The 14,563-nt window shown below is 36.0% G+C and overlaps 3 protein-coding genes across 3 annotated transcripts; all 3 read left to right on the top strand.

Annotated features, from left to right (window-relative positions):
• Nucleotides 1–1,172: 1,172 nt before the first annotated feature.
• On the top strand, nt 1,173–3,297 carry LOC137727394 (uncharacterized protein At4g26485-like). Its single transcript, XM_068466261.2, has 4 exons — nt 1,173–1,406; nt 1,809–2,019; nt 2,242–2,604; nt 2,923–3,297. Exons 1-4 carry the CDS (start codon nt 1,253–1,255, stop codon nt 2,930–2,932), a joined length of 738 nt encoding a protein of 245 aa, XP_068322362.2. The 5' UTR covers nt 1,173–1,252; the 3' UTR covers nt 2,933–3,297.
• Nucleotides 3,298–5,799: 2,502 nt separating this feature from the next.
• Nucleotides 5,800–13,026, top strand: LOC137728441 (uncharacterized protein At4g26485-like). Its single transcript, XM_068467224.2, has 4 exons — nt 5,800–5,953; nt 6,102–6,300; nt 6,393–6,650; nt 12,987–13,026. The coding sequence occupies exons 1-4, from the start codon at nt 5,800–5,802 to the stop codon at nt 13,024–13,026; spliced, it is 651 nt and encodes a 216-aa protein (XP_068323325.2).
• LOC148693771 (guanine nucleotide exchange factor SPIKE 1-like) lies at nt 10,400–14,062 on the top strand. Its single transcript, XM_088678445.1, has 2 exons — nt 10,400–11,015; nt 11,138–14,062. Exons 1-2 carry the CDS (start codon nt 10,956–10,958, stop codon nt 11,327–11,329), a joined length of 252 nt encoding a protein of 83 aa, XP_088534571.1. The 5' UTR covers nt 10,400–10,955; the 3' UTR covers nt 11,330–14,062.
• The last annotated feature ends 501 nt before the right edge of the window (nt 14,063–14,563 follow it).

Consider the following 14,563-nt stretch of genomic DNA (forward strand, 5'->3'; position numbering starts at 1 on the left):
TCCATAAATTCTCAAAGATACAAGACTTAACCAAGGCCTAAGAGGGTTTGGAAATAGTTTTCAACAAACAATAGACGCATCTTGATTATAACCTCATCATCTCAAGGCAAACCTCACCGTTCTTTAAGTCATCAAACCACCAAGGAAGTGTCGAACAAGCTCTTCAAGATTAAGGTTGTGAGGATGTTGATCGCCTAAATGTTAATGGTGATGTCCCAAAAGTCGTTGCCAATCAACCAAGCCGTCACCAAAGGTGATATCGATCCAGATTCAATTCGGTGAAGGATGTCGAAGTGTGTAAAGATGGGTGTATTGAGTGTGATCCATTTAAGTGTCACATAGCACATAACAGAATTTTTTTACAGAATTGTGGTAGAATGACTACATTGATTTGAAGCACTTACTTGCAGAACTACATTGATCAATTTTCAATTTCAGTGACCATTTTGATGTCGCATGTCAATTTCAGGAATTATTTTGATGTCACAGGTTAATTTCAATGACCATTTGTGAGAAATTTTTACGGAATTGTAACGGAATGACCATATTGATTTACGACACCTATTTTCAGGGATTACATTGATTGATTTTCAATTTCAGAGATCATCTTGATAGTGATGTTTAATTTCAAATATCATTTGTGATAAAAATCTTTGAGATAACGTATCATCAATTTAGTTCCAATAAAAATTATTTTATATTTCATCACGTTTTTAACTGTACATGATTTTTATGTTTTGCTCCATTATTTGAAACAGGAAAGCGTCCCCCGGGAAGCTAGAGGCCCAAAGCTTCTCTAACGCACGTACGCGACACAGCAGCGTCCTATTTTGGACTTCCACAGTTACTTTTGAGAATTTATTTAAGGGAAGAGATGCCCTTCGATCTGTTTCATAAATCCTACCAATCAATTAATCTGGATTTTTAAAATTTGATTCAACGATTATAATTATTATAACATTTTAATAGGTTCTCTGTTTGTACCGTTGAATCAAATTTTAAAAATCCAAATTAATTAATTGGTGAGGTTTGGTGTAAAAGATCCGAAGATGATATATTCTTTTTATTTAAGGACTTAAAAGGACCAGGATCATCTCTGAGTCCTTTTGTGAGAATTTGAGAATGAATTAATCGTGCCCGTTCATCTAAGATTCGAAAGTTATTTTAGTTTCCCAAGAGGAGAATAATAGTAGCAAGGCAAAACAATGCTGAGAAATTAGCAGAAGAAGAAGAGAATCACTGAATCAGTCAAATGGAAGTGCGTAGCTTTGAGAAAAGGATTAAGAATTACAGCAGCTATCAGAAGATACTGTTAGTGGGAGAAGGAGACTTCTCTTTTGCCGTTTGCTTAGCCAGAGCTTTTGGCTTCGCTGTCAACATGGTTGCCACTTCTCTTGACTCCAGAGGTAATTCCATCAGAGTCACCATCATTGACTTGTGTCAACATCCAAATACTTTAAATCTTTGTCCTAATTTCATCCCAATTCTTTTATTCTTGAAGAAACCCCAGTTGAAATTTAATTTAAATGAAAAAATCAATTTAGTATTGATGTTGCAAATTAACTTTGTATTTGGTGCTAAAATTTACATTTTGTTGATGACCCAAATGAAATAATTGATTGCGGGGACCAAAGATTTTATCTTTTTGTTTAAACTATAGAGGGTTTCAGAATCCTGATTGAAATCCTTTGCATGCTAATTGTAGATTTCATCAATGGTGAAATAATAGGCAGAGTGGCACAAAGATTTGATATTTAATTTGTTTAAACTTGAGGGGTTCTGATTGATCATTTGCATGCTAAATGTAGAGTCGTTAATGGTGAATTATTCAAAAGCTATAAGCAATGTGAAGGAATTAGAGTCCAGGGGATGCATTGTTTTGCATGAGGTAGATGCCCACAGCATGAGCAGGCACCCTTTCCTGATTAGTGTACGCTTTGATCGCATAATCTATAATTTTCCTCACGCCGGTTACTTGCATGGCTCCCGTTCTTGTGAACGCAACATGTTCCAGATTTGGTAAGTTCAAACACACTCATTTATGCAGCTTTTTGTTTAAGGTCATGGTATATTTTGTGATCATACGGTGTTTGTTTAAGGGCAAAGCCGGTTTTTAGGGTTTATATGAGAATGATTACTAAACGAAGGACTGGAATGACTTTGTTTCGATAGCAAGCAGAACACTAGCACAACAATGTAAACATAGGACTCAAATTCTAGACTAAATTCATGCATTTTCAGGTTTCATCAGGATTTGGTCAGGGGATTCTTTGAGAATGCAAGGCAAATGCTGACCGGAGAAGGAGAAATTCATGTGACACACAAGACAACATTTCCTTTCAGTGAATGGAAAATAGTGGAGTTAGCTTATATGGCTGGATTATATTTGGTTCATGAAGAACAATTCTCGATACGGGATTACCCAGGTTATGAAAATAAGAGAGGAGCTGGGATGTCTGATCAAACTTTTCCTATTGGAATGTGTAGCACCTTCAAATTTGCCAAGATGTTGTACCGTTCTACCACTTCTGGTTTCCACCTTGGTGCTACTTCTTCGGGTCCATGGTCTGGATATACTGGAATTAGGGGTCCTCACATGCGACTGTAAGCACACCATATCAAATTTGTTTTTCTTGATTAGTTTTGTGATGATTTTGATTACTGCATGCATGAGCAAGCGAGTTGCATCGCGTGAGCCGAAATTTTTTTTGGTGTCCCTCCATAAATAGGGCATTGAAAATGAGTATAATTTTGTACACGTGAAAGGAAATAATTCCCAGTCACCTTATATTTCCAGCTTCATATCTTCATCATTAACTTATTGTAACTTCATATCTTCATCATTAACTTATTGTAACTTCATATCTTCATCATTAACTTATTGTAACGGAACATTTTTCCCAATTCTTGTTTTTCTTGCAGGCCATTTTAAGACATAAAGTGATCTTGACTGCTGGTAAGAAGTAGTATAGAGTACGCTTTTCGATCGATAGGCATTGGGATTCTTCATGAAACATGAGTCCCCATGTTTCTTTCCCTGTAACTTCAGAAGTTTTACTTACCAGCTTAGTTTTGAAAGGATGGTCTTGTAATTTGATCATTAACTTGGCAGTACCTGGCTTTTTGTTGTATATGATTTTTAGTAGAAAATCAAAGACCAAGCTTTGTAAGATGATATTTCTTTAGACAATTGTAGGATGATCCCAGTCAAATACATTATATGGCTGTATATATTCCTATTCTGATGATGAACTGCAGTTTCTATTGATGTATTAATCTTGTGCCTTTTACCATGTATTACCTTTTGTCCAGCAACTTGATCCTCGAGTCTCTGAAAGGGTTTTACTTAGGGAATAGTTTTGCTCACCATCCTCAAGTGATGATGAAGCTCACCATGTTATTTATCACCCTTGGGTATGTTTAAATTTCCAAATATGTGTAGAAGATAGACACTAATCTCAACATTTAAATTCATTCAATGATAATAAGTAGGGTGGTGAGCATGAGCAAAAATGCACCCTTTACTTAAGGCTACACTAGGGAAATTTAATTTGAAGATACTGAATATTCTATGAGTGCTAGTTTTGTCATCTAAATTGAATTTTAGAACTGAAATTACTCTCATATAATATAACTCAAATTTTCCAGCTTACTATAAGAGTTTGATTACTATAAAATTGGAATCACACTTAGGGCCTTAGAAGGTTTTTTTGTATTCGTGGAACTTGATTTTCAGTAAAGAATATAATTTTGTATATCCTCTACTCAAAGTCAAATTGCAAAAATACACAAGCAAAGCACCTCAAAATTGTTATTTCTCTTGAATTTATCAGGCTAAACCCACGACTTCATGCCTATCCGCTCATGTGAAATATTTGTGATGGGTCCATTAAGTATCGAAAGAAGGATACATGCGAAGAGATGATCAAAAGAGCTGTATTTTTGCCAGAGAATTGAGGTTCAATGCATGGTTACTTGACAAGGGGATTCACTGCACATATTAGCTTGCCTCATTATTGCCGAGATAATGGTCTACTTCTTCACATTCTCTGTGCAATGCATGCAGTTAACGACAGACAAAGAATCATGGTATACACTTCCGTATACTAGCTAGAGTGTTATGTATATCTGGAGGAGATCATATACATTCTGGTATCGTAGTAGGTAAACTTGAGGGGGAAAAGAGAGATTACTTTAGGCTTTGTTGAAAAAGATCGAAGCCGTGATATTTATTTCACTCAAGATTAGGTCTCGCTACCAGGCGTTTTCCCTATGGCTTCAGGGGTTATTCGTGTTTGGCATATGCCTTTGACCGAGATCTTTGGAGATGATAACAAAAAGGCAACTGCCTCTTAGTATTACAGTGTAGTGGTATTCTTCTTCAGTTGTAAGTGTGAGACCTTAGATTTGATTCTTGCCAAAAGCGAATTTGAACCAGATTATTCTCTCCAAAGGAGATGTCAAAAGATAAATGTCAAATGTTAATTTGATAGCTGGCGTGACAATATCAGATTTTTTCTTTTTCCAACCGATATTTTTTATATTATAAATGATATTTGTAGGACTCATTTTAAAAAGAAATTAATTAAAATAAATTTTTAAGATCTATAATTGATGCATTAATGAGACCCACACAATAAAATAATTATAAATGATTTGACATCACCTTTTCTCATTTGTTAAATTTGGATTTGGATCCCATCCGGATCCAAATTGTGGGGATCATAGGGATCGTTACATCTTAATCATTCATCATGCTTTCAAAAATCATTTGACTTTTTTTATTTAAAATTAAACACAAATAGTACATGACAAAAACTGGCCGCACGATGTATGATGAACGGCTAGGATGTGGGGATCCTTAGGATCCCCACAAAGTAGATCTGCAAAGGATCATCTTCTGTCAAATTTGACATATGAAAACTCATATATCAATTCATATAGGATTGCCATATCGGTTGGAGCTTACTTCTACTTTCAAATTTGATTACATGACATTCCACTTAGGATTTGACATCTCATTTGAAGATGATCTTATCATGCATTCCTCTCTTACAAGATGTAGAAACATAAGGGAAAAGTGTTCCACGAGTTCATAATCACATTTTTAAACTGCATAAGAATTTTGATAAAAAGTTATCTAAGCTAGTTTGAATTCGACTACTTTTCTTTTTCCCTTCAATTTCTTGGTATCCTTTTTTTTTTTCCTTTAACATAGACATGCATCATCAACTATAGTACTATCATTTACTTATATTCCGATTTGACTCAATCAAAAGATGCATCATGGTTTTTTTTTTTTTTTTTAAGTCTAAGGAAAATTAAATAACATATGTTATTTCTTAAAATAATAAAATGTGTTCAAGTATGATTGGGCCAAAATCAAAAAGCCAATATATAAAGTAGGATGTATTGAATTTAGATTTTGAAATTGATGTTTATCTATTATATAGATCTTGAAATTTTAAAAATCTTAACTCCTTTAACGATAATAAATTAAAGGTAATGAACAAAAATAGTTCTTATAAAAACTCACTCATGAGTACCTAAGTATCTAGCTCATAGGTGCACGGATTCACAAGGGTTAAGCATAATTAGTAGTTTTCCAATTTCCAACAAGGAGACCCTACAATTACCAACATACGCGCACATGCGTGTAAAGCCTACAAATTTGGAGTGATAAATGGTAATTATTTAAATGAAATGGGGAGCCTAACAGTTGCCCCATCCTGCAACTCTATATATTTCAACGATCAAGTAAACAATTCTAAGAAATTTCGGATTGAAAAAAAGAGACAAATGGAAGAGGGTAAACAAGAGAAACAGATAAAACATTACAGTAGTTCTCAGAGTATACTTTTAGTGGGTGAGGGTGACTTCTCCTTCGCTGCCTGCTTAGCTAAAAAATTTGGCTCCGCTGCTAGCATGATTGCCACTTCTCTCGACTCCAAAGGTAACATTTTATTCTACTTTTTGATGTAACGGCGTTGTAAGATTCATACAACTAACCCTTCTTAGTGGGGCAAAATTTTGTTGTTGTATTAGATTTTTCTTCCTGGCTGATTAATTAATCCTTTGCATTCATGCTAATTAATTTTTAGAATTGTTGTTCTCTAAGTATTTAAGTGCAAAGAGCAACGTGAAGGAGTTAGAAGACAGGGATTGCTTAGTACTGCATGACGTGGACGTCCACACCATGAGCCAAAACCCTCTCCTGATTCATAAACTATTTGATCGGATCGTGTTTAATTTTCCTCATGCTGGTTTCTTTCTTCGTGAACATGACAAGTACCAAATTGAGTAAGTTTACATATAACCTTAACGTTCGAGAAGTACCAATAGACTAAAAGCTCTGTATACGTGAAATAATATTGCATGCAAAGCACTTTCAGGCTTCATCAGAATTTGGTTAGAAATTACTTCAAGAGTGCGCATAAAATGCTGGCCAACTGTGGAGAGATTCATGTGACACACAAGACTGCATATCCTTTCAATGAATGGAAGATTGTAGAGTTGGCAGAAGAATTTGGGCTGCATTTGGTCGAGGAAGCAGAGTTCTCACTATGTGATTATCCAGGTTATTTAAACAGGAGAGGAAGTGGGATCAAATGCTCTATGGAGTTTCCTGTGGGAAAGTGTAGCACCTTCAAGTTTGCCAAGCAATCTGCAAATAATGACCCTTGAGGCCTTATCTGACTGTTGATTTTTGGAATTTACCAGAACAAAATTGTCCCAATTAAGTTACTTCAATATTTTGAAGCAATGAAGAAGTGAAGATGTTGGATTGTTTTTATATCAATTTTATCATGGTTTCACGTAGACACTGTCCACTTTTGGAGTGAGTTTAAAACGACTTGACGTTAGCATGTAGGACATCACTCATATTTAGGCCTCGTTTGGTACAAAGAATTAGCTAGTTTTTTCGTTTAGAGTAATGTCTCATATCTCCAAGTTGGTCACCATTTTTCCATGTATACCTTTCAAGTATTTTTAAAATAGTATCTTATTTATTCAAATCAAATCATCCATACCATATAATATCGTAAATTAATACAACTTTAAGCACCGCTCTTGAAAAATAATTAACAATAATATTATTTGTACACACAAAATTGACACTCTATAATAGAAGTAAACCCTACCATCTTATATGAGATCCGTCTGTATTAATTACTATGCAAGCAAATTGTTAGTTTTGTGTGCATAAATAGGATTGTCTCAATAATTAGGATGAACTGTTGTTTGATCTCTTAAACTATCACCCTAGTAAAAATTGACTCTTTAAACTATTATTCGTGATAAATTAAGGACTTAAACATTTTCATCCAATTTGTTGTTAGCATGTCTAGGGCTGAGTCTTCTGCCAATGACACAATTTTGTCTGAATTTTTTTTTCCTTTTAATTCGTCACTAATGCTGCTTCTTTTCTTTTCACCAAATGCAGTTTAGGCCTCAACTTTTTGATAAGCTGTTTTTTTTAAGAGTAGTACTAAACACACTTATCTTTATTTCTTACACACCCTTCTCAATTTTTGGTCATTGGATTGAATGAATTGAAGAAGATCAGTGACCAAAAATTAATAAGAGTGTGTGAGAAGTAAAAATGAGCTATGGTCCCTCAACTAAAAATTCATTACCATTGGTCCCTCAACTTATCAAAATATGTAGCTATGGTCATTTTCGTCAACTTCGTCAGAATTTTATCAAAATGAGTTATGTTGGAGTAATCATTGCTACAATTGGGATCCCTCAACTCATCAAAACATGTAGCTATGATCATTTTCGTCAACTTCGTCAGAATTTTGTCAAAATTAATAACTCTCAAGGTTGTGTCGGTGAAGAGCAATGAAGGAGAAAGGAGAAGCAGGAAAACTTAGACAGAAAGAAATAAGGAAGATTTATTGTATTGCAAGATAATCCTCTATGAGTTGTACAAGAGGGTTTTTATATAGTAATCATACAATGACTTATTACAAAACTACCCTTAGCCACCTTTAACTGACTAGGCCAATACAAACATGACAAGTGTATGTATGTGTGTGTGTGTATATATATACACACAAGAGGGTTTTTATATAGTAATCATACAATGACTTATTACAAAACTACCCTTAGCCACCTTTAACTGACTAGGCCAATACAAACATGACAAGTGTATGTATGTGTGTGTGTGTGTGTGTGTAGCTATTACTCCCCCCTCAAACGAGGCTGGGAATATCACTGCTGAGTTTGGAGTCATGCATAGAGAAACCATGAGACACTGTGCCTCAGAAACTTCATCAAGCTGGAGCAACAGTTGAAGAAGGAATGGCAACTATAGACGATGAAGCCTGAGCACCAGACCCCAAATCAAGAGCATGGCAATGCTTGACAAAATAGGACCATGTAACCCTTTAGTAAACACATTAGCAACCTGTTCATCTTTTGGAATGTATTAAACTTTAAGATCGCCTTTTTGAACTTTCCCCTAATAAAGTGGTAATCGGTGTCTAAATGTTTAATGTTGGAGTGAAACAAAGGATTTGAACAAATTGCAAGAACATAAATATTATCAAACTGCAAGCAAGGAAGAGAAGGCAAAAATTGATGAATGTCTTTAAGAAGTGATCTAATCCTGAACACATCAGCTGCACAATGAGCCAAAGCTTTATATTCTGCTTCAGTAGAGCTTCTGGACACAGTATCGTGTTTCTTAGATTGCCACAATATTGGATTTGTATCTAGGAACACCACATAGCCTATAATAGACCTCCTTGTGTTAATATTAGCAGCCCAATCTGAATAAGAGAACTTAGTAATAGAGATATCTTCACTCTTTCTGTATCTCAGACCACAGTCCAGAGTCCCTTTCAAATATCTCAGCATGCACTTAACCATGTGAAAATGTAACTCAGTAGGATTGTTCATGAATTGCCATACCATATTAACTGAATAAGCAATATCTGGACGAGTAAATGTTAAATATTGCAAGGCACCAACTAGACTTCTATAAAGACTAGGATCGGACAATGGTGTACCTTCTGCAACAAGAAGTTGAGTAAGTGGTTTAGATGGTGTTGAAGTAGGCTTACAATCTCCATTCCTGCCTTGACCAACAACTCTTTAGCATATTTGGATTGACTAATGAATAAAGAACCATTTGGTTGATATTGAATATGAAGCCCTAAGAAATACATAAGTCGACCCATGTCTTTGAGCTCAAATACCTCAACAAGAGTATTTATAACTGCTTGAATCTTTGATATGGATGAACCAATCAATATAATGGCATCAACATACAATAACAGAATGATCACATCACCATCATCGAATTTAACAAACAAACTGGTGTCTGATAATGAAGTTTTGAATCCAAGGGAAGGTAAGTAACTTGTAAATTTGGAAATCCATGCTCAGGGTGCCTATTTTAAGCCATAAAGAGACTTAACCAACTTACAAATATGATTAGCATGTGTACCATCAACAAAGTCATGTGGTTGTTCCATATACACCTCCTCAACCAAATCACCATCCAAAAATACATTCTTAACATCAAGCTGCCTTAATGTCCACCCACACTATGCTGCAATGGCAAGAATCATTGAGCTCAAATACATAAGTCGACCCATGTCTTTGAGCTCAAATACCTCAGCAAGAGTATTTATAACTGCTTGAATCTTTGATATGGATGAACCAGTCAATATAATGTCATCAACATACAATAACAAAATGATTACATCACCATCATCTAATTTAACAAACAAACTGGTGTCTGATAATGAAGTTTTGAATCCAAGGGAAGGTAAGTAACTTGTAAATTTGGAATTCCATGCTCGGGGTGCCTGTTTTAACAAACAAAGTGGTTTAGATGCTCGGGGTGCCTGTATCAGAAAAAGGGCTGTTATTGGGCTCCAAATGCTTATGAAGGTAGGCTTCCCTCACACATTAGCATTGTACGCTCCCGTTAATTTTCAACATAAAAAATAATTCCCATTCGTTTTTTTTTTCTTGTTGCAGAGTTCTTTCTATTACTTTATGCAAACAGCAGGGTTGAGGGTCATGCTGATAATCACATTGTCTGAGTTGATGTCTGAAGTACAAGTGACTCAGATGAAGGCTGATGGAACACTAGAAGAGAGTGGTGAAGCACGGCGTCTTCGAAAGTCACTTGAGGAAGTGGCAGATGAAGCTAAGAGCTCCAGTCTGTTGAGAGAGTGTGGAGTTCCTGACGGTGCTCTGTTAGAAATTCCAGAAAAAATGACAGAAAATAGATGGTCCTGGTCAGAAGTGAAATTTCTGGCTGACAGGCTTCTTCTTGCTCTTGATGCCAGCTTGGAACATGCATTCCTGGTCAGTTTGACAATGCCTACATCAACTTTGTTTCTTTACTAGGTTCTTTTTTTTTTCGTAGGCATTGAACTTCTAATATTTTCGAAAGTAATACTTTTCACTATAGACAATGGAAATTCCTTTACGGCTGTTAGAAGGTAATTGTTAGCGAGCCACTGATTTCTGTGCCTAAAAATAGAAGCAGTTTGACAATGATAAAAGAAGTACCACTATCTTTGGCTTTCTGTTTTTGAGCTTAAAACTAATGTAGTGAAGCTTCATGTGGTTTCTCATGCCCCATCCTATTCATAAATTAAGGAAAATTTTCGACTGATTGCCATGTACTCCTATTTTTAAATTACAACTTTGTCCCACCATGCTTTCATTTTCTTCTGAACAGAAACAATATATTATTTCCCGAAATTGGGTTGCCCTAAGTTTTTCTTGTTCTTCTGACAAATGTTGAGACGAGGAGACGCTTTTGGATTTACGGTGTAATACCGGCTACAATTTGGTTTGCAGGGCTCTTTGATAACTATGGATAGATATGCAGCTGCTGAAAGCTTCTATAGACTTGCTATGGCATTTGCCCCTGTCTCAGACCTTCACATAATGTGGTTACTGCATTTATGTGATGCACATCAGGAATGAAGTCTTGGGCTGAAGCTGCTCAGTGTGCTGTTGCTGTGGCTGGTATTGTAATGCAGGTAAGTGCTACGGTTTTTCGCAATGCAACCTGCGCATGAAACATTTTTCTGTTCTCTGTTTTTAAGTGTGAAAGTGCTCACTATTTTACCATTAGCTAATGGTCTGTTTTAATCTTGTATAGGCCCTTGTTGCTAGAAATGATGGTGTTTGGAGCAAAGATCACATAACTGCTTTACGTAAAATTTGTCCGATGGTCAGCATTGAGATCAGCTCTGAGACAACTGCAGCTGAGGTAGAGGGATATGGTGCATCAAAACTTACCGTTGACTCTGCTGTGAAGTACCTTCAACTCGCAAATAAGTTGTTTTCTTAAGCTGAACTCTGACGGCCGAGTTGTCCCATTACATCCCAGCCATTCTGTCATAGCAGTGACATTGTTGTAGAATTATCGTTTTTTTGGATTTTTTTTTTTTTTTTTTTTTTTCCCGGGCTATATCTGCAATGTGTCGATATCTTTCCGGCACCCGGGGTGGCCGGGTGCACATATTCCATGGCTGTTCATATTTTTGTGACCGTATGTATTAGCAGCTTGAATGTCAACATTGTTTTGTTTATAGTTCACCACCCGTTGAATCATTTGGACATCTGAAAAAAAAGTATATTTTAAAAGAAAAATAAAAAAATTTAGAATTATTCTCCTTTTTTTGACAATTGATAATTTGATATTTTATACTCATCGAATTTACAGAGAGAAGAATTTGAGCTTTACAAAATAACGGATTCAGAAGATTTGTAGTATTTATATACAAACGTAAAATTAACTAAAATGTTTACAGTAAAAACAGAAATTTCCCCAAAAAGAAAGTTAAAAGAGCCAAGCTCAAGAGAGTTCAAGTGTTTTGTTGGTTCAAATTCTAGTGATCTTGCCAAACGATTCTTATGGATAGCGATATATAAACAACTTTAACATTTTCTGCTTGAGCGATATGGGATTGTTGGAGGAACTAAAACCATGGGTTTGGAAGAAGAAAATATATTTAGAAGTTTGGACAAAACTCAACAAATATAAATTCATAAACAACACATGATTAGTAGTTTGGAGGCAGGTTGAACTTTCGTAACTAGTTATGGTCTGTTTGTGAGTCGCGTTGAAAAATTTATACTCAGACGAACCATTTGTATATTTTAGGAAAATTTGTCATCTCGCGTGCCAATTTTTTTCCTTCCCTTCATTGTTTTAAGATTTGTTTCAGTAACATGATTGTAGTGTCTCGTAATTTTGAGTATTTAAATCAGATAAGGTGCATGAATTCACAAAAATTAAGTAATGTTTAGTGGTCATGAATGGCACAGATAGAGAAGTAAAACTACATGGAACATAAAGACTGGGAAAGAAAACTAAGAGAGAGACCTTTCGATTAGAAACATAAATGTTGCCCCCTAGCTTGCCACTCTTGTATAATTAAGTAGTGCGATTCACCTTTGGACGTAGCTAGCAAGTTTCGAGTAAGTTAAAAGGCAAGAAAATGGAATTATTTAGCTTGGAGAAATGGATAAAGTATTACAGCAGCTCCCAGAAGATACTCTTTGTCGGAGGAGGAGACTTCTCCTTTCCAGTTCCGCTACCAGAGAAGTTGCAACCATGCTGGTAGCGGAACTGGAAAGGATAAGTCCTATACATGCACATATTGCGAGAGAGGGATCAAATATGTGATGGGCTCATACAATAATATTCATTCAAGTGAGGTTTAATTTTTAAAGGGATGCATCTTTAAACTAAAATCCCGCATTTTTCAGGCTCATCTGAAGTTGGTTTGGGGGTTCGCTGATCTGCAAGGGGAGAAATTCATGTCACACAAGACATCGTATCCTTTCAGTGAGTGGAAAATGGTGAAGTTAGCAGAAGCTGCTGGATTATATTTAAGCAATGAAGCAAGCTTCTCGAGATGGGATTGTCCGGGTAATGAAAATAAGAGAGGATCTGGGATCTATGATCAAACTTTTCCTGTTGGAATACGTAACATCATCAGGTTTGCCAAGCAGTTGTACCGTACTGCCGCTACCACTTGAAGTTTTGAAGCTTCCCCCTTTGATGTTGGGCCCGGTACTGTTTGGGAGATACCTGCATATATATTTGTTTGCTCTCGATAAGCCTTGTAATTCGTCAAACTGAATAAGTTTGTACCTATACCAAGTCACATTGACTTAACAAAATACTTAAACATAATTAATATACAAAATGGACAGATTAACTATATTCTGTCCAAATTTCACATTTTACAAAAATTGCCCCAAAAACTAGGGGTAATTTCAAAAATGACCCCAACTTCCTAGAATTACCAAAGAACCCTAAAGCTTCAACAATTTTTGCAGTTTGGTCCTTGTTGTGTAAACAGTACAGCAACATCATTCTTTTCTAAAATTTCCCACCAAACAAGCATATTCTAACATTGTACAATTACTAACACCTAAAGTGATTAACGAAATATACCATTGGGGTTCTCGACCGTGGTCGCATTTGGCCGGAAAATGGCCTGCAAGGGCCGGGTTTCTTCGCCGGATTCTGGAAATGGGGAAAAACAGTATGTTAGCATGTCAAACCTTAGTAATTTCCAACTAATTTTCACATGAAAAGAGGTATTTAAGTACCTGGAATGGATTCAAACTGAGCACGAGCTCCAGAGCCCACAAACTTGCCGGAGTTTGCTCGGAGGAGGTGACCAAAAACTGGGCAAGGTTTCAGAGAAATTGCAGGGGGGGTTAAACCTCTGGTTTCGAACTAGAAAACACCACAAATCTTGTCCCAAGCAACATTAAAACATAATGAAACAGCATTTTCATAGAGAACCTTACCTGGGTTCGAGTTTCAGAGCTTGAAGCTCTCGGCTTCAATGGTGGTTTACACCGTGATGGTCCAATGACGCATGCAACGGTATAGCTAGGATCCTCTAGTCCCAGAGATTAAGGCTTCATGGTTTTGGAGTTAGGTTTGTTTAAATTTCGAAGAGGAGAGAGTGAGAGTTAGAGAGAGGGAGAGAGGGAGAGAGGGAGAGGAACTTCAGAAAAATGAAGGAGAGAAGCGAGAGAGATGAGTGGAAAGAGAGGGAGTGGAAAGTGCACGGGAAAGTGGGGTGTCTGTGTCAGAGAGAGAGAGAGAGAAAGAAAAGATGTGAGGGAAAATTGTGAGAGAGGTGAGAGAGAGATGGGACCGGTAGAAATGAGAGAAAAGACATAATAAAATAATAAAAAAATGAGGCGTGAGAGAGAGGATGAGGTAGAGGGAGAGAACCGGCTGACAGCCTGACATGGGGAAAAAATAAAATAAAATTGGGGAATGGGACATGAGAGGAGAAATGAGAGAGATTTAATAAAAAGTGAAGAAAACTAACGAAAAAATTTTAAAAATTTTGAATTTTAACTGTAAAGATAAAATAAAAGTTAAAATAAATATTATTATAATTAATTTTTTATTATAAAAATATAATTTAGAAACTTTCGTTAAAAGTTTCTAAAAAGTTAATGATGGTGTCGGATGGAGTGAAAAAGTAGGGTGTTCAAAAAAACAAACAAAACAATATTTTAATAATCATTTGCCACAAAATCAGTC

The sequence above is a fragment of the Pyrus communis genome, chromosome 10, assembly GCF_041283825.1.
Source record: "Pyrus communis isolate YQ-2024b chromosome 10, ASM4128382v1, whole genome shotgun sequence".
In the NCBI taxonomy this organism is placed as follows: Eukaryota; Viridiplantae; Streptophyta; class Magnoliopsida; order Rosales; family Rosaceae; genus Pyrus; species Pyrus communis.

Bases quoted from the DNA above. Each gene is read 5' to 3' on its own strand.
- LOC148693771 (XM_088678445.1), top strand. From the start codon at position 10,956: ATGAAGTCTTGGGCTGAAGCTGCTCAGTGTGCTGTTGCTGTGGCTGGT. The intron at 11,016-11,137 runs GTAAGTGCTACG...AATCTTGTATAG, and splicing joins TGGCTGGTATTGTAATGCAG to GCCCTTGTTGCTAGAAATGA.
- LOC137727394 (XM_068466261.2), top strand. From the start codon at position 1,253: ATGGAAGTGCGTAGCTTTGAGAAAAGGATTAAGAATTACAGCAGCTAT. The intron at 1,407-1,808 runs GTAATTCCATCA...TGCTAAATGTAG, and splicing joins CACTTCTCTTGACTCCAGAG to AGTCGTTAATGGTGAATTAT. The intron at 2,020-2,241 runs GTAAGTTCAAAC...ATGCATTTTCAG, and splicing joins CGCAACATGTTCCAGATTTG to GTTTCATCAGGATTTGGTCA.
- LOC137728441 (XM_068467224.2), top strand. From the start codon at position 5,800: ATGGAAGAGGGTAAACAAGAGAAACAGATAAAACATTACAGTAGTTCT. The intron at 6,301-6,392 runs GTAAGTTTACAT...AAGCACTTTCAG, and splicing joins CATGACAAGTACCAAATTGA to GCTTCATCAGAATTTGGTTA. The intron at 6,651-12,986 runs GTTTGCCAAGCA...TAACATCATCAG, and splicing joins GGAAAGTGTAGCACCTTCAA to GTTTGCCAAGCAGTTGTACC.